Below are 18,043 nucleotides of genomic sequence, written 5' to 3'. Positions count from 1 at the left end.
AAACGATGGTCAAGGGGGTTTTCTTAATTTAAACAAAAAAAAGGAAGCTTGTGTAATAGGAAGACTCTTAGCCAAAAGGATTCTTCAGAACAGCCCGATTGTTTCTGATGGATACAACTACCTGTGGATTCCTCACCTCATGAATACTCCCATGGCGCCAGCATTTGACGGAAATCTTCTTACTAGTCTCTGCACGTCGACGAGGACGTCACTCTAGCCCACGCGACGCCGTCTGACGTCATACAGGCAATAAGAAGTCCTCGCCGACGTGCCGATGACAGTTCCCTTTTTTCCGTGCATTCGAAACGGTTATCTTCGAGGGAGTTACTGTTACCTTCGTGGTTACAGTGTATTGTCTGCTGCGTAGTCTTCTCTGCGGTAACAATGTCTCAGAGGAAGTCGGGTTTCAAGCCCTGTCGGGAGTGTGGGGGCAAGATGTCAGTTACAGATCCTCACTCCGACTGTCTATGGTGTTTGAGCTCCGACCACGACGTCTCGACTTGCGATTCATGTCAACACATGAATCCGAAGGCCCTCAAAGAGCGCGAGGCCAAGTTATTCATGGCAAAGTCAAAGAAGAAGGAGAAACATCATAAGAAGTCTTCTTCGCCAAGGTCTCACCGGCGTCATCGAGACTCCCGGCGCCGTAGAGACTCACGACGTCACTCCAGCAAGGAGTCTCATTCGAGGTCACCTTCGGCTCGGCGTCGGAGGACTTGGGAGGTCAGCCCCACGGTCACGCCGCATCCATCGACGCCGTTGCCCTCTCCGGCGTCACCGACTTCACCTGGTCAGGCGTCAGTGATTGAGGTGGTGCAGCCTCTTGTGTTTTCTCCGGCGTCGCAGACGTCGAGGCCGGCGTCGGGGTCGCCTTCGATCCAGGCACCCCAGTATCCGGCTTTTCCCACTCCTGGAGCCGATAGTACCGCGTTTCTTAATGCGATGTATACCATCTTTCAGCAGATGGCTCCAGGAGCTGCTCCGGCTGGTCCTTCGGGGCCCTTGGCCTTTTCGTTGGGTGATCCTGCGCCTCTTCGGCCGGCACCCTTTATGCCCTTTCTCCCTTTTGGGAATGTGGGCTCGGCGCCGGTGCCGGCGTCGGTGGCCGCTCCGGTGGCTTCGGATGTTTCGGCCCCGGAGGTTGCCCCTCCGTCGAAGTCAGGATTTTGCCCTGTGACTCCGGTTGGTCCATCGGCTCCAAGACCTCGTCCTCCGGCTCCTGCCTCGGCGCCGAAGCTGCCTGTGGCGCCGGACGCGGCGTCAGATGCTTCTGGAGATCGGCGCCGTTCTTCGACGTCGGCGGAGGCCATGTCGACTCCGCGTATCGAGGAGAGACTTCATTCGAGGAGGCGTGCTCTCCGTCTTTTAGAAGAGCAAGAGTACCAGCGAGTCCTAGAGGAGGGAGAGATTGAGGACTCTGGAGACGGACTGCATGGTCTGGATACAGCCAGTGGGCTGGACACTTCCCCTGAGTGGGACCTTTCATCTCCAGGGGAATATACGGAGGAGGCTGCTTCCTTTCATGCTGTGGTGAGGAAGGCAGCGAGCTTTTTGGACCTGCCTTTGCCGGTGGCAGAGGCAAAGCAGAATTTGCTGACAGAGGTATTGCATCCGGCCTCTGCTGCAGCTGAGCCTCTCTTGCCATTTAATGAGGCTTTGCTGGATCCGGTGTTGGAGGTGTGGAAGAAGCCGGTGTCTTCCTCGGCCGTTCATAGGGCTGTGGCCAGGAGGTATCGAGCTGCACCATCTGACCCTGGCTTTCTCTCTAGACACCCTACGCCGGAGAGCTTGGTGGTGCAAGCCTCCTGTTCCTCAAAGTCAGCGCCTGGTTCCTTCCCGACGGTGCCTGGAGACAGAGACTCCAAGAAACTGGATGCGCAGTCCAAGAAAATATTTTCGTCATGCAGTTTGGCGTTGAAGGCCACCAACGCCACGTGCATTCTGGGGAGGTACATCCATGCGCTGATGGATGATATTTCGTCTTCATTCACGGAGCTTCCCCAGGGTCTTTTGGATGTGGTCTCGGACGCCCAGGCTGCCGCGACCCAGATTATCCAGTCTGGGCTGGACACGACCGACTCGGTGGCCAGGGCGATGGGCACGGCTGTGGTGGCAAGAAGACAGGCCTGGCTCCGAAACTCAGGGTTCTCTGCGGATGTGCAGTCGACCCTGCTGGACCTCCCGTTTGATGGGGACAGACTGTTTGGAGCCAAGGCAGATTCGGCCTTGGAACGATTTAAGGAGAGCAGAGCCACAGCCAAATCGTTAGGACTGCAAGCTCCTTCTTCCTCTGCCTCTTCTAGAATTTTCAGGAGGTTTCGGGGATTTGGGCGTGGCTCTTATTCCTCTTCCTTTCGGGGGAGGTTCCAGCAACCCGCCTCTTCCCTCCCCTATAGGTCATTTAGAGGGAGGGGGAGGGGTGGGGTCCGTACCAGAGGAGCCTCTCAACAGCACTCTGCCTCTTCCTCGTCCTCTGGAGGGGTGCAGCAGGGGAAGCAGCCTTAGGCTTCCACCGTTTCCCACTCACTCCTCTCCTGTAGGGGGAAGATTACAGCGTTTTCTCCACAAGTGGAGGTCTATCACAACGGACACTTGGGTTCTCGGCATTGTGGGAAAAGGCTACGCCCTTCCCTTTCGGGAGTTCCCGCCCCTCATCCCGCCCCGCCCATCTTATTGTTCAGAAGAACACCTCCTGTTGCTAGAACAGGAGGTTCAAGTCCTCCTTTCAAAGGGCGCGGTAGAGTTGGTCCCAGAGCAGGAAAAGGGTCGAGGTTGTTACTCAAGATACTTCCTGATTCCCAAAAAGGATGGTCAGTTGAGACCAATCCTGGATCTGAGGATCTTGAATTGGTTCCTCAAACAGGAAAAGTTCAAGATGCTGACCCTAGCACAGGTGCTTTTGGCGTTGAACAAGGAAGATTGGATGGTGTCTGTCGACTTGCAGGATGCTTACTTTCATATCCCGATACTCAAGTCGCACAGGAAGTATCTCCGGTTTGTGGTAGGGTCGCAGCACTATCAGTTTGCGGTCCTCCCGTTTGGTCTTACTTCAGCACCTCGAGTCTTCACAAAGGTGATGTCAGTGGTTGCGGCGGAGCTCAGAAGGAAGGGGATAGCAGTATTCCCTTACTTGGACGACTGGTTAATCAAAGCCAAGTCCCCGGAGCTTGTGTCGCATCATCTGCAGTCAACAACCCAGTTGTTGTTCGACCTGGGCTTTTCGGTGAACGTGCCCAAATCTCACCTGGAGCCCTCTCAGCGCCTCCTGTTCATAGGGGCAGTACTGGATACAACATTGAGTCGAGCCTTTCCTCCGCCTCAGCGGATTCAAGATATTCAGGAATTGGTTCCAATGTTTCGAAATGGAGCGGTAGTTCCAGTCCTCAAGGTCCTTCGTCTGCTCGGTTTGTTCGCCTCCTGCATTCTGTTGGTCACGCATGCTCGCTGGCACATGAGGGCTCTTCAGTGGTGCCTCCGAAGGCAGTGGTCTCAACACAAGGGAGATTTAGAAGGTACTGTCAAGATCTCCAGAGATGCTGCTGTGGAATTGAAGTGGTGGATTGCGGGCAACAATCTTTCACAGGGGAAGCCGTTCGCGCAGTCGCCACCAGTGGCCACGGTAATAACGGATGCCTCCACCCTAGGATGGGGAGCTCATCTGGGGGATCTGGAGATCAAAGGGCTTTGGTCTCCAGAGGAACAGGTGTTTCATATCAATCTGTTGGAGTTACGGGCTGTACGTTTGGCTCTCAAGGCCTTCCTCCCATCCCTTCGTGGTCAGTCGGTACAGGTCCTGACGGACAATACTACCACGATGTGGTACATAAACAAACAGGGAGGAGTAGGGTCGTACCTTCTCTGCAGAGAAGCTCTTCGGCTATGGTCCTGGGCAAAGGACCATCAGATTTGCTTGGTGGCAAATCATCTGGCCGGGGTCTTGAATGTACGTGCGGACAGTCTCAGTCGCCAATTCTCGGCAGACCACGAGTGGCGTCTCCATCCAGATCAAGTCTGTTTAATCTTCCAGATGTGGGGGTTTCCTCGGATAGATCTGTTTGCCACTCGGGAGAACGCGCATTGCCCGTTATTCTGCAGCCTCCAGTATCCGATGCAGGGAGCGTTGGGGGACGCGTTTCAGATAACCTGGTGCGACCAGTTGCTTTACGCGTTTCCCCCCATACCCTTGATTCCTCGAGTGTTGAGGAAAATTCGCCAAGACCGGGCCCAAGTCATCTTAATAGCTCCGGATTGGCCAAGGAGGGTATGGTACTCCGACCTTCTCCAACTCTCACTGTGCCCTCCGCTCCGTCTCCCTCTCAGGGCAGACCTCCTCTCGCAGTCGCAGGGGCAGGTTTTACACCCCAACCTCCAGAGTCTGCACCTACATGCTTGGAGATTGAACGGGGCAACCTGAGTTCCTTCTCTCTCCCGCCTGATGTAGTGGATGTTATCTTAGCGGCCAGGCGACACTCCACTAAATCTATCTACGCTAATAGGTGGTCTAAATTTGTTATGTGGTGTGGAGAGAGACAGATTGATCCCTTACATGCTCGTCTGTCACATGTTTTGTCTTTTGCACTGTCTCTAGCGCAGAAAGGTTGTGCAGTAGCTACCATTAAGGGTTATTTGTCGGCCTTGTCAGCCTTCATTTGTCTTCCAGACCAACCATCGTTATTTAAATCCCCTATTGTTCTCAGATTCTTGAAAGGTCTTCTGAATCAATATCCTCCAAAACCATTCGTTATGCCTCAATGGGATTTGTCCTTGGTCCTGACTTTCCTTATGGGGTCCCCTTTTGAGCCTATGCATTCTTGCCCCTTAAGGTATTTGGTTATTAAAACAGTATTCCTGGTAGCTATAACATCTGCAAGGAGAGTGAGTGAGTTGCAGGCCTTATCGGTTAAACCCCCTTATATAACGTTTTATGGGGATAAGGTGGTGTTGAGGACCAAGGCTGCTTTCCTTCCGAAGGTTGTTTCACCCTTCCATTTGGCTCAGACAATCACTTTGTCCACGTTTTATCCTCCGCCTCATCCTTCAAAGGAGGAAGAAAGACTACATCGCCTGGACCCAAAAAGGGCGTTGAGCTTCTATATCGACAGAATGAAGGATATCAGGCTGGAGGATCAGCTGTTTGTCGGATACGTGGGCAAGAGGAGAGGAAAGGCAGTCCACAAGAGAACACTCTCCAGGTGGGTTGTTCTTTGCATTAAAATCTGTTACTCTTTGGCAAAGAAGGATCCGCCTGAGGGCATTAGAGCTCACTCCACCAGAGCTAAGTCGGCCTCTTCGGCCTTGGCCAGGGGTGTTCCTGTGGTTGACATCTGCAAGGCCGCAACTTGGTCGTCCCTTCACACTTTTGTGAAACATTACTGTTTGGACTCTGAGGTCAGAAGGGACGGTCATTTTGCACGGTCAGTGCTGCAGGATTTCTTGGTTTGACCATTTAGGCACCCACCGCCGGGCGTGGTACTGCTTTGGGACTCTATTCATGAGGTGAGGAATCCACAGGTAGTTGTATCCATCAGAAGAACGAGTTACTTACCTTCGGTAACGACTTTTCTGGTGGATACATTAGCTACCTGTGGATTCCTCACGGTCCCACCCGCCTCCCCGTTGCCTTTTTGGTCTCTCCAAGCAATCCTTGAGGGTGCTCCTTTTGGTCTTCAAAGTTGCAATACATTTTGCATGTATGATATTTGTATATATGTGTATATGTATATATAAATCTATATATATATTGGGTATATACATGATTCGTATGTATAAATATATTTATTTGTTTAAAAAAAAAAAAAAAAAAAAAAAGGTTATATTAAATCTACAGCTATTTTATTGCAATGTTGTGTGATTTACAATATTAAGAGATGTTGCTTTGCTCTTTCATTGCATTGGGTTATTATTATTATTCTCATGCACGTAAAAAATGTTGGTACTGTCATCGGCACGTCGGCGAGGACTTCTTATTGCCTGTATGACGTCAGACGGCGTCGCGTGGGCTAGAGTGACGTCCTCGTCGACGTGCAGAGACTAGTAAGAAGATTTCCGTCAAATGCTGGCGCCATGGGAGTATTCATGAGGTGAGGAATCCACAGGTAGCTAATGTATCCACCAGAAAAGTCGTTACCGAAGGTAAGTAACTCGTTCGTCTGTGCTACAACACTTGATTGATGAAGACTTCTATGTTGCTTCTCTATATATGACTAACAGTAGAATATTCCCCAACCAAGAACAATTATAGCCGATTTCTTTTATATGTGCTCTAGGATTATCAGGCACAAATTGATAGCATTAATAAAAAATACCTGAAGCTATATTATTTATCTGGATGGGGTTGTTTAGGTACAGCAAAAAGCACACAATAAGCTCTGTCAGAGAAAGGATTTAAGGAGATGCATAAATCAGCAAGAAAATCGAAACAGTTAGCAAGAATGATGCGCTACGACCCTGTTGCAGTAAAAGGCTGTTATTAGGCTCTGCCTCGAAGAGCATGAAGCTCGGTCACTCTGTGGCCACTAGGAAAGCTCCTTTGGATGAGATGTTACAATAGTGTGTCCGGCATAACTAGACTAAGCTCCGATCGGTGAGAAGGCCACCACCAAGAAGACTGTTTCCTTCAACCAGAGGCATACCCATAAAGACAAACTTGCATGAGTAAAATGGGACCAAAGCTGAATCCTGAGGATGCACCAGGGGAAACCGAGCCTAAGGTGAAAATACAAATTTTATTTAGCCTAAATATGCAAAATCTTAGATCAGCATATGGTAAAAGATGTGGCAATCAATTTTATACTATCAAATCAATAATGTGAAGAGGGCGCTGGAAAACCAGATTATATTCCAATAAATTTCAAAGGGCTGGAACTGGTCATTCCTTAAAGTAGATCTATAGTACTGCATAGGAATGTCCATTGAGGCTTAGAGCGTAACTGCTATGCCCCACCGCACCCTTTAACCTTTGATTAAAAAGAATGATGGATAGTTATGGTAGAATACATAAAACAGATCGTTGCTAGAGGGGAGGTTTGCTCAACAGTGGCAGTCTTACCATTAAACACAGATTTGGCAACTGGATAAAGGAAGGCAGGAAAACAAGAATGAGGGGAAAAAAGTAATTCTGAACAAAAATCGTATGCATGGCGTGTGCCCTGAAAAAGTGATCCACATTAGAATTTACAAGTTTAAGTGTAAGGGTGCACATTAGAGATCAATGTGGTTGCTTCCAAGGGATGAAAAAAAGTGTTAAGTGACACTGGCACACTACAAACACAAAGCCATTCTTGCTGCATAAAGCAGCAGTTCTTTTCAGGTCAGTGTTAGTGTTTTCCCTCAGTTTGTAAATGGCAAGTAAATGTATTCTGAACTACTTTGTATTATGGGTGTTTGAAATTCACCTAATTTGCTTTCACATAATTACATTAAGCTGGATGAAAGTAGTGAAATTACATGTAGTTATGCAAAATATAAATCAGTCATTTAAAACCATATTTCACGCGAACAGGTCCATGTGTCAATTTTGTTTTACAGGAAGCAGCATTTCTGTTACTGAGTACTGCATGCTTGCTGTACATTTGCTACAAATGGTGCCTAATTACTCAACATGATGAAAACTGGGGACTTGTGGGTAACAGGAGTAACTTAAAAATTCAAAATTTACTTGAGTGTAATTACATTTTCAGCCCCACTGACCTTGTATGCTGAATAAAATTCTTGGCTACTTAAGAACATAAAAGAGGTGCAGTGTTTTTATTTGATTTTAACTGACTGCTGGGAGATCCGGCAAGTAGGAGATCATCTCCTTTAATGAATATGCCTTCTATTGTGTCACACCAATCTATGATAATCAATTAAATGGTACCTAAGTAATACATACAATTTTAGCTTGCAACAGCCACATACCAGACATCCTCTACTCAATGTACATTCACTGCTTTAAAGTTTAAATCTTACGTTCAAATTTACAATTTCATGTTATTCTTAATTGTGTCACTTCCATTTAGAATATTTTTTTTTTTAAATTAAGGGATGTGCCGAAAAAGGATAGTGAAAATGCCAGATCTAACCAGGATGTCCAGATATGTGACTTCCAACAAATACTATAAAATGTCTAGTACATTTAGTTTCTTCAGATCTACACATTTCTCCAGTGCTTGCTATGAACAAAAAATCCTAGAACCAATGTATTATGCCGTAAGAGTCACGTGAATCAGTGTGTCGGAAAGAGGAAAACTCTTAATTAAATATTTTACTTTGCACGCTGAAATCTGCATAAAAATGCCTCAATCTGTTAATTAGGGTTATAATTCAGACCACCGTCATGGATAAAAGGAAAGCCAAAAAATTTCAGCAGCAAGAATGCATTTTCATTTTACTACAGCAACTGACCAAAAACTGCAAATACAAGAAAACCAGCAAGTGAAGACAATTCACTTTGGCGAACTAGCTAGAGTTAGTAATTTGATACTATGCGCTTCCCTCAAGAATCTAACTGGTCGAGCTCTACATACAAGAATATTGATCACTTAACTAAATCGTTAACTTAATTAACATGGAAAAAATTTAATGATCAACAACCCATATATATATATACACACCACAGACTGTCCCAAATATAAACGTGCTGCATTAGATTACTACAACAAAAAGATGAAAATATTGGACATACCAGGAGAACTGCTTTCCATGTTGTCAAGGTTTGGTTCTGATTCAAATATCACAGAAGACTGAGAACTTGCAATTGTCTCCAAGGAAGGAATAACATCGTTCTCAAGTTGCAAATCTAAAAATAAACCAAAACAGTTACAAATCTGAAGACTAGACTAAAAACATTTTGCCTTTCCTTCCTCCCAATCTGAGGATAAGGCCAACAAAAGAAACCCACTTGTTTTCTAAAGCTAATCATTTTACTGCCTTTTTACTACTATTGTTTTATTAGTGTGTTCACAAATAAGCTATCAGCCGTTCGGATGATTGGAAAATAGCAGAGAAGGTACTCTACTGATGAAATAAGGCAGTGGATAACTAGAAGTCAAATCTAACTTTAAGAATGCTAAAGAGATACATCAGAAAAGGTCACATCAAGTGCTCCTAAATATGTTGAGTCTCTGGTGGACTAGTAAATTAGGGTACATACATGAAGCTTTTATACTTAAGATTTCAAAATGTTTTCCCTACAAAAGATTGTGCGCTTTAAATGTGGGTGGCCACAAAAAGATCCAAATTTAATGCCACCTAATAAACCTAAATAGACCAGTTTTAAAATCACTTTGCACAAACAGGTTTAAAGAGTAACAATCCAAAAAGATTGGATAAGAACCAAGACCAATAACACTTCAGAAGTACTGTTTTATATGTGCGCCTGCAAGTATCAGAATTCAGTAGCACAGATGAACTAACAGGAGGACGACGTAAGGCCGCTGGGACCTCTTGTGTCACCAGGTTCACAAATGGCCTGCAGGACCAACCACATTTGTAGAATAGAGAAGACAGAGGTATGATACATGAGCTACCAAAATTGAATATGTTTTGTAGCATCAAGAAAAAAAATGTGAAAAACTAAAGTCCAGGAGATGATGCAGCACATATGGGATACGACTGACACACGGTTCAGTACAAGAGGAAGGAATCTGAAGGAAGAATTTCTAGAACTTAGGCTCTTAATCTGAAGTTGTCAAAAAATACCCATGTAACAAAATTAGGCATTTAAAAAAGAAAAAAAAGAAAAGCTGTTAAAGCTATTAACAGGACAACAGACCAACCATCCTAAGGTGTGTGTGTGTGTGGGGGGGGGAGGGCGCTACGGATGGACTAGAGCACACACTGAAAACTCTCAACAATGGGCAGCTAGGCAAACATTAGATACTGTGGTTTTAACTTTAACAAAAATAATGAAAACATTTTGATTTTTCACATGCTAATTAATCTGTCAAAAGCAATAAAAAAAAATATTACTATTGATAGAATTCATCTGCAAGAAAACCCTTTTTTTGTTAAAGTATTGAATCTGTAAAAAAGAAATAGTAAACTGCAAGGTAAGGCAGTCATCTCCCAGGCATTTGACTTCCAGGAGTGTGCTCAGGGTGGGGAAAAAAAATTAACTACCGAAGTTCAGCATATTTTAGGACAGAGGACTCCCTAAATTCCTCAAGGAGGCAGTGTCTAAATTCTCGTACATGAGGGTTCATTAGTAGGAGCACTATTCCTTGCTTTTATTTCTTTTTTTAAATGTTTCAAACCGTTACTTACCCAGTAAGCATCTGTTTGTCGCATGTAGTGCTGTTGATGCACATGCTCTGCATACTCCTGCTATCTAGTGTTGGGTCCGGAGTGTTGTAAGTTGTTTTTCTTTGAAGAAGCATTTGAGTCACGGAATAGAGAGACGACAACTCTGATATTGCACAAATCCATCTAGCTATGTTGTTTTTAGAAACTGGATTTCCTTTGTGAGGTAGTCGGAACACTACACAGAGCGGTTTGGTTTCCCTAAAGTCTTTGGTTCTGTCAATATTGGGGGTTTGGAGAGCTGAAGAGCACCCATGGCTTTTGCGGTGACGGTATCTTTTTCAGTTTAAGGGTGGAGACCACTTGAGGGCTGAAAAGGTGCCCCTTGTCGAAGGGCATATTGGCACTGCCTGCTGGACTTCTGGTTTGAACCCAGAGCATCGGTCATGCGTGTCTCATTATCACACTAGTGCTAATACCGCGTGCAGCTGTGTCTGCAGCATCCAGGGCACAGCGGATAGAATTATTTGTCATCTCTCACTAGCAAGGCATGTGAATTGACGATATGCCAATGACTGGCTACCTGGGCAGCCACCCTTTTGTTAGTGGCATCCAGCTTTTTACTCTCCTTATCTGGGGGAGGAGAGTCCCCTGAAGTCAGACTATTGGACTTTTTCCGTGCAGTGGTGGGCACTATGGAATCTGGAGGGACCCGCTATATAGCAGGTCAGCAAGACCAGACTTGTATTTCTTATCTGCTCTAGGGGTGATAGCCCCAGAGCAGACATGGTTCTTTAAGATTGCTGTCTGCGTGACAAAGCATGCCAGGGAGTACTGGGACAAACTCTATATCTGTGTGTGGTTATAACGGTAGCGAACAGGAAGTCCTGTTCGATTGGGTCCCTATGCAGCTCAACATCATGGAAGATAGTTGCACGAGCAACTGTTGATAGGATGTGCTATCCTGTGGTGGGGAGGGTCGTGCTGGGTCAATAGGTCAGCATGGGATCAGGGTCATGTGTGTCCCATGGATCTGGGCCCTGCTGTGTCCAACTCCAATCTCCCCCAGTGTATACAAGGATCCCCAAGATATATGAGGAGGGAAGGGAGGTAACCTTCTCAGGATGTAGAGAAGTGTCCAAAGCCTCTTGAAAGTACAGGGGGTAGCAATAAGGAACTATGTACTCTTCTGGATATGGAGGGGACGCTGTTAAGCGTCCATGGTCTTCAAAATGGGTTCCACAGGCAAAGACGTAGCTGAAGACAGGCTAGTCCTTCTGCTCTGCAGATCATGTCTCCGTGCTTTTTGGAACCAAAGGTTTCGGTCACTGCACTTTGCTTGGCACCAAAGTGAAGGTGGTAGCTTTTCGGATCAGTAACAAAGTACTTGGGGCCAAAGTTCGGACTGAAGTGCCGGAGGTCGAAGACGACAACTTTTGATCTTGGTTATTTTCAGAGCTAAGATGGGAGGTGGGGCAGCCAAAACTGTTTTTCGGATCCAATCATGGCCTGGTGGCAGTCGTGGCCCAGTGACCTCTAGAAGGGGCCTTTTAACAGTCTTAGGGTGGCCAGGAGGTGCCATGGTATTCATGTGCAGATGTTACCTCGTGTCTTTCGCTGTCCGACTGGATGTCAGATTCCTGGGTGGAGAAAGCCTTCTCTAGTTCCAGCTCCTCCTGGGCGTGTTCCTCCCCAAAGATGTCCAGTTATCATCTGGACTCCTGTGTGCCATCTCCAACCGACGAGCTACTCAGTACTGAACGGTCTTCTTCGACCAAAAGGATTTGTATGTATCGCAGGTAGCTTCTTGGTGATCGGGGGAGAGGCACAATTTACACACCTGGAGGAATTTCCAGAGGCACAGAGAACAGAAACATCAGCTCAGTGTACTGTTCAGTGCCGCATGGTAAGGTGGGCCCAAAACGGGCGAGGTCGCCCTGGAGGGAATGAGGTTGGTGGCCGGACCAACGAGGAAACGAATACAAAGATAGGAATATGTGATCGAGAAACAATACCGTTGATAAAGAGAAGACTGAAGGAATGTTTTCGAACCAGAGTAAGTCGAAAGACCTGTCCTAACCCAACAGCAGAGAGAAAACAATCTAATAAAAGAGTCGATGCCCATGATTCTTCAAAGAAAAACAACTTGCAACACTCTGGACCCAACACTAGATGGCAGGAGTATGCAGAGCACGTGCATCCACAGCCACACTTGCCATTAACGTGCTTTATGGAAAGTAAATTAATTCTAAACAGTATACGCAGAAATATATACACATGCATACACATTTATATACATATATTTAATATTAGTTCAAGCCTACCACACAGACCTATTGTCAGCTTACTGCAAGCTCACACAATTGCTCATCATTGGTTGGCTTTACTGTATATCTGATTGCTTCTTCTACGATGGCTTGCCTTGTCCAGCTTGCGTTTCTCTCTCCCCTAAAGCACAGCCTTGCATCCTTCCACTGTTTCAAGGAACTACTTTTTCCAGTTTGCTTAAGCACTCCATGAGCGCATTTATTTTCCAGCTACCTGTAGTGTGCTACTCTCACTAATATTGCTCTATTTTGTCAGTGTGCTTCTCTCCGCACTATGCTGCTCCCTCTCGTGCTCCTATGTGCTGCATTTCTCTTCCCCTGGATTTTGGATTATTAAATTTAAGCAAATGGTACCTGCGTCATTCAGCTTGTGTGTATCAGGGGAATGATATAATGGTCTTTACGCCTTTTTCCTATTTTGAGGATGCCTTAGTGTCCAGACACTGTTTAGCAACACCAAAAGCAATTGGCAAAGTCAAGATGCAGCGCTCTCAGTTCTCTTTGATATTTGACAAACCTTTTGCCAGCATAAAAGGGAACTATGTGGCCTCCTAAGGCTACCGAATTAAAGACATGCATGGACTATTGCAAGCAGATATCTATGACAGGCACCAGGTATGCCTTTGGTATTTGGGCTCAAGACTCTACTAAAAGTTGTGTGAGGATTGGGCTTAAATAAAACTGATGGTAATAGGGGACCATGCTCAAAGTGAACAGCTACTTTTTTGTGTAGGGACTAAGGGAAAGAGCAAAATGCCATCATTCATTGTGAAGCCAGCCAACAGCTGAAGATGGCTAGTCCACTGCCCATGCAACATGTGGGAAAACAATGCAAAATGACAACAGCTTAATGAAAAGAACTAGCTGAAAGTCTCTAAAAATACTATACATATACTTTCAAGAAAAAAAACAAGTACAGGACATTTTTCATTTTGGCTCCTACAGGAAATTAACAAAGTAGAGCAAAAACAGCTTAATGTATTTACAGTAAACTTGAAATGAAAGTTGAATTTTACTCAGAAAGATTGTTTAGAAATGTTACCAACTGAATTTAAAGGGTTAGTATTTTTGTATATCTCTGCCCTCTTATCTGGCGAGGTGTGACATGGTATATCTATATATGGAAAATGTCACTTACCCAGTGTACATCTGTTCGTGGCATGAGACGCTGCAGATTCACATGCTGTGCATTATCCAGCCATCTAGTGTTGGACTCGGAGTGTTACAAGTTGTTTTTCTTCGGCTCCATTGCGCATGGGCGTCGACTCCATCTTAGATTGTTTCCCCCGCAGAGGGTGAGGTAGGTGTTGTGAGTATACTAGATGTGCCCATGCAATGGAGTACGTATGTATGTATGTACATAATGTGTATTAAAATAATATTTATTTACAAATTTACAATTTTCATTCAACTAATAACGGCTACAGGCTCCCGGGGAGGTGGGAGGGCGCATGTGAATCTGCAGCGTCTCATGCCACGAACAGATGTACACTGGGTAAGTGACATTTTCAGTTCGGTGGCATGTGTAGCTGCAGATACACATGCTGTGCATAGACTACAAAGCAGTAATCTCCCCAAAAGCGGTGGTTAGCCTGTAGGAGTTGAAGTGGTCTGAAATAATGTTCTTAATACAGCCTGTCCTCCTGTGGCTTGTTGTGTTGCTAACACGTCTACACAGTAATTCTTAGTAAATGTATGAGGCGTAGACCAGGTGGCTGCCTTACAAATATCTGTCATTGGTATATTCCCCAGAAAAGCCATTGTGGCGCCTTTCTTTCTAGTGGAATGTGCTCTTGGTGTAATGGGTAATTCTCTTTTTGCTTTAAGGTAACAGGTTTGAATGCATTTAACAATCCATCTGGCAATGCCTTGTTTGGATATAGGGTTACCTGCATGAGGTTTTTGGAAAGCTACAAACAATTGTTTTGTTTTACGAAATTGTTTCGTTCTGTCAATGTAATACATTAGTGCTCTTTTTATGTCTAATGTATGCAAGGCCCTTTTAGCCACTGAGTCTGGTTGTGGAAAGAAGACTGGGAGTTCCACAGTCTGGTTTAGATGGAATGGTGATATGACCTTTGGTAAGAATTTTGGATTTGTATGGAGAACCACTTTATGTTTATGTATTTGTATAAAAGGGTTCTTGAATAGTAAATGCTTGTATTTCGCTCACTCGTCTAAGTGATGTGATGGCTATTAGAAAGGCTACTTTCCAAGTCAAAAATTTAATTTGACAAGAATGCATGGGTTCGAATGGTGGGCCCACGAGTCGTGTTAATACAATATTAAGGTTCCACGAAGGTACTGGTGGTGTCCTTGAGGTATGATTCTTTTTAGTCCTTCCATAAATGCTTTAATAACTGGGATTCTAAAAAGTGATGTTGTATGCGTAATCTGCAGATAGGCAGATATTGCAGTAAAATGGATTTTAATGGAAGAGAAAGCTAGATTAGACTTTTTGTAAGTGTAATAAATAACTTTAAATGTCTTGTGTGGAGGCATTTAGGGGGTCATTCCTACCGGAGGAAGCACCGCCAACAGGTGCTTCTGGGGCTATTCTGACCGCGGCGGTAAAGCTTATAACGGCTACAGGCCCCCGGGGAGGTGGGAGGGCGCATGTGAATCTGCAGCGTCTCATGCCACAAACAGATGTACACTGGGTAAGTGACATTTTACGTTCAATGGCATGTGTAGCTGCAGATACACATGCTGTGCATAGTAAGCAGTAATCTCCCCAAAAGCGGTGGCTTAGCCTGCAGGAGTTGAAGTTGTCTGAAATAATGTTCGTAATACAGCCTGTCCTACTGTGGCTTGTTGTGTTAACACATCTACACAGTAATGTTTAGTGAATGTATGAGGCGTAGACCATGTGGCTGCCTTACAAATTTCTGTCATAGGTATATTCCCTAGAAAAGCCATTGTGGCGTCTTTTTTCCTAGTGGAATACGCCTTTGGTTTAATAGATAGATCTCTTTATGCTTTAATATAGCAGGTTTGAATACATTTCACTATCCATCCGGCAATGCCTTGCTTGGATATAGGATTCCCTGCATGAGGCTTTTGGAAGGCTACAAACAATTGTTTTGAGAAACTGTTTTGTTCTGTCAATGTAATACATTAGTGCTCTTTTTATGTCTAACGTATGTAAGGATCTTTCGGCTACTGAGCCTGGTTGTGGAAAAAAGACTGGGATTTTCACTGTTTGGTTTAGGTGGAATGGTGATATAACCTTTGGTAAGAATTTGGGATTTGTACGGAGAACCACTTTATGTTTATGTATTTGTATAAAGGGTTCTTGTATAGTAAATTATGTATTTCACTTACTCTTCTAAGAGATGTGATAGCTATTAGGAAGGCTACCTTCCAAGTTAAGTATTGCATTTCACAGGAGTGCATGGGTTCAAATGGTGGTCACGAGTCGTGTTAATACAATATTAAGGTTCCACGAAGGTACTGGTGGTGTTCTCGGGGGTATGATTCTCTTTAATCCCTCCATAAATGCTTGGATAACTGGGATTCTAAAAAGCGATGTTGAATGTGTAATCTGCAGATAGGCAGATATTGCCGTGAGATGTATTTTGATAGAAGAGAATGCTAGTTTAGATTTTTGTAAGTGTAATAAGTAACTTACAATGTTCTTTGCGGAAGCATGTAGTGATTTAATTTGATTATTGTGGCAGTAGTAAACAAATCTTTTCCATTTGTTTGCATAACAATGTCTTGTAGTAGGTTTCCTAGCTTGTTTAATGACCTCCATACATTCTTGTGTAAGGTCTAAGTGTCCAAAGTCTAAGACTTCAGGAGCCAGATTGCTAGATTGAGCGATGCTGGATTCGGGTGTCTGACCTGTTGTTTGCGTTGAGTTAACAGATCTGGCCTGTTTGGTAATTTGACATGAGGTACTACTGATAGGTCCAGCAGTGTTGTGTACCACGGTTGGCGAGCCCGTTTGAGTCTCTTTTGACTCAGTTTGTTTACCAGATAAGGAATGAGTGGGAGGGGGGGAAAAGCGTAAGCAAATATCCCTGACCAACTGATCCATAACGCATTGCCCGTGGACAGAGGGTGTGGGTACCTGGACGCAAAGTTTTGGCATTTTGCGTTTTCTTTTGTTGCAAATAGGTCTATTTTTGGTGTTCCCCAGCGTAGAAAGTAACCTTGTAGGATCTGGGGATGAATTTCCCATTCGTGTGTTTGTTGGTGATCTCGACTGAGACTGTCGGCTAATTGGTTTTGAATACCTGGGATGTATTGTGCTATTAGGCGAATGTGAATTGCCCAATGCCAAATTCTTTGTGCTAAGAGACAGTTGTAACGAGTGTGTCCCTCCTTGCTTGTTGAGGTAATACATTGTCGTCATGTTGTCTGTTTGGACAGGAATGTGTTTGTGGGCTATCAGTGGTTGAAATGCTTTCAATGCTAGAAACACTGCCAACAGTTCTAGATGATTTATGTGCAGTTGTTTTTGTTGAATGTCACATTGTCCCTGTATACTGTGCTGGTGGAGGTGTGCTCCCCACCCCATAATGGAAGCATCTGTTGTGATCACGTATTGAGGCACTGGGTCTTGAAACGGCCGCCCTTGGTTTAAATTTATACGGTTCCACCAATGAAGCGAGAAGTATGTCTGGCGGTCTATCAACATTAGATCGTGGAGTGGACCCTGTGCTTGTGTCCATTGTCGTGCTAGGCACTGTTGTAAGGGCTGCATGTGTAGTCTTGCGTTTGGGACAATGGCTATGCATGAAGACATCATGCCTAGAAGTTTCATTACAAACTTCACCTGGTAGTGTTGGTTTGGCTCCATGTTTAATATTATATTCTGGAACGCTTGTACCCTTTGCGGACTTGGAGTGGCAATCGCCTTTTGTGTGTCGGGTGTTGCTCCCAAGTATTGTTGTATTTGGGTTGGTTGTAGATGTGATTTTTGGTAGTTTATAGAAAACCCTAGTTTGTGTAGAGTTTCTATAATGTATTGTGTGTTAAGAAGACACTGTTGCTGGTTTTTATTAACCAATCGTCTAAGTATGGGAATACATGCATGTGCTGTCTCCTTATATGAGCGGCTACTACTGCAAGGCATTTTGTGAATACCCTTGGGGCTGTTGTCTCGAATGGTAACACCTTGAATTGGTAATGCACGCCCTGGATTACAAACCGTAAGTATTTCCTGTGAGAAGGATGTATGGGTATGTGGAAATATGCATCCTTGAGATCTAACGTTGACATGTAGTCCTGTTTTTTGAGCAAGGGACTTGCGTCTTGAAGTGTTACCATGTGGAAGTGATCTGATTTGATGTAGAGATTCAGCGTTCTGAGGTCCAATATGGGTCTCAACGTTTTGTCTTTCTTTGGAATTAGGAAATACAGGGAGTAGACACCTGTTCCTTTTTGATGGTTGGGTACTAGTTCTATTGCTTGTTTTTGTAACAATGCTTGGACTTCTAGCTGTAACAGGTCTAAGTGTTGTTTGGGCATATTGTGTGCTCTTGGGG

The 18,043-nt window shown here is 44.8% G+C and overlaps 1 protein-coding gene across 4 annotated transcripts in view; it reads right to left on the bottom strand.

The window, feature by feature from the left end:
- DIDO1 (death inducer-obliterator 1) overlaps positions 1-18,043 on the bottom strand; it is a 198,626-nt gene that overhangs the window by 146,229 nt on the left and 34,354 nt on the right. For 2 of the 4 annotated variants that reach the window (XM_069243175.1, XM_069243173.1), the window contains one exon: positions 8,666-8,779. The exons of the other annotated variants lie outside the window; for them this stretch is intronic. In XM_069243175.1, the coding sequence (XP_069099276.1) occupies positions 8,666-8,779 (114 nt within the window). The remainder of the gene's footprint in view (positions 1-8,665; positions 8,780-18,043) is intronic. 4 annotated transcript variants of the gene reach the window in all.

The sequence above is a fragment of the Pleurodeles waltl genome, chromosome 7 (assembly GCF_031143425.1).
Source record: "Pleurodeles waltl isolate 20211129_DDA chromosome 7, aPleWal1.hap1.20221129, whole genome shotgun sequence".
NCBI classification, from domain to species: domain Eukaryota; kingdom Metazoa; phylum Chordata; class Amphibia; order Caudata; family Salamandridae; genus Pleurodeles; species Pleurodeles waltl.
This window is presented reverse-complemented; position numbering and strand designations above follow the sequence as displayed.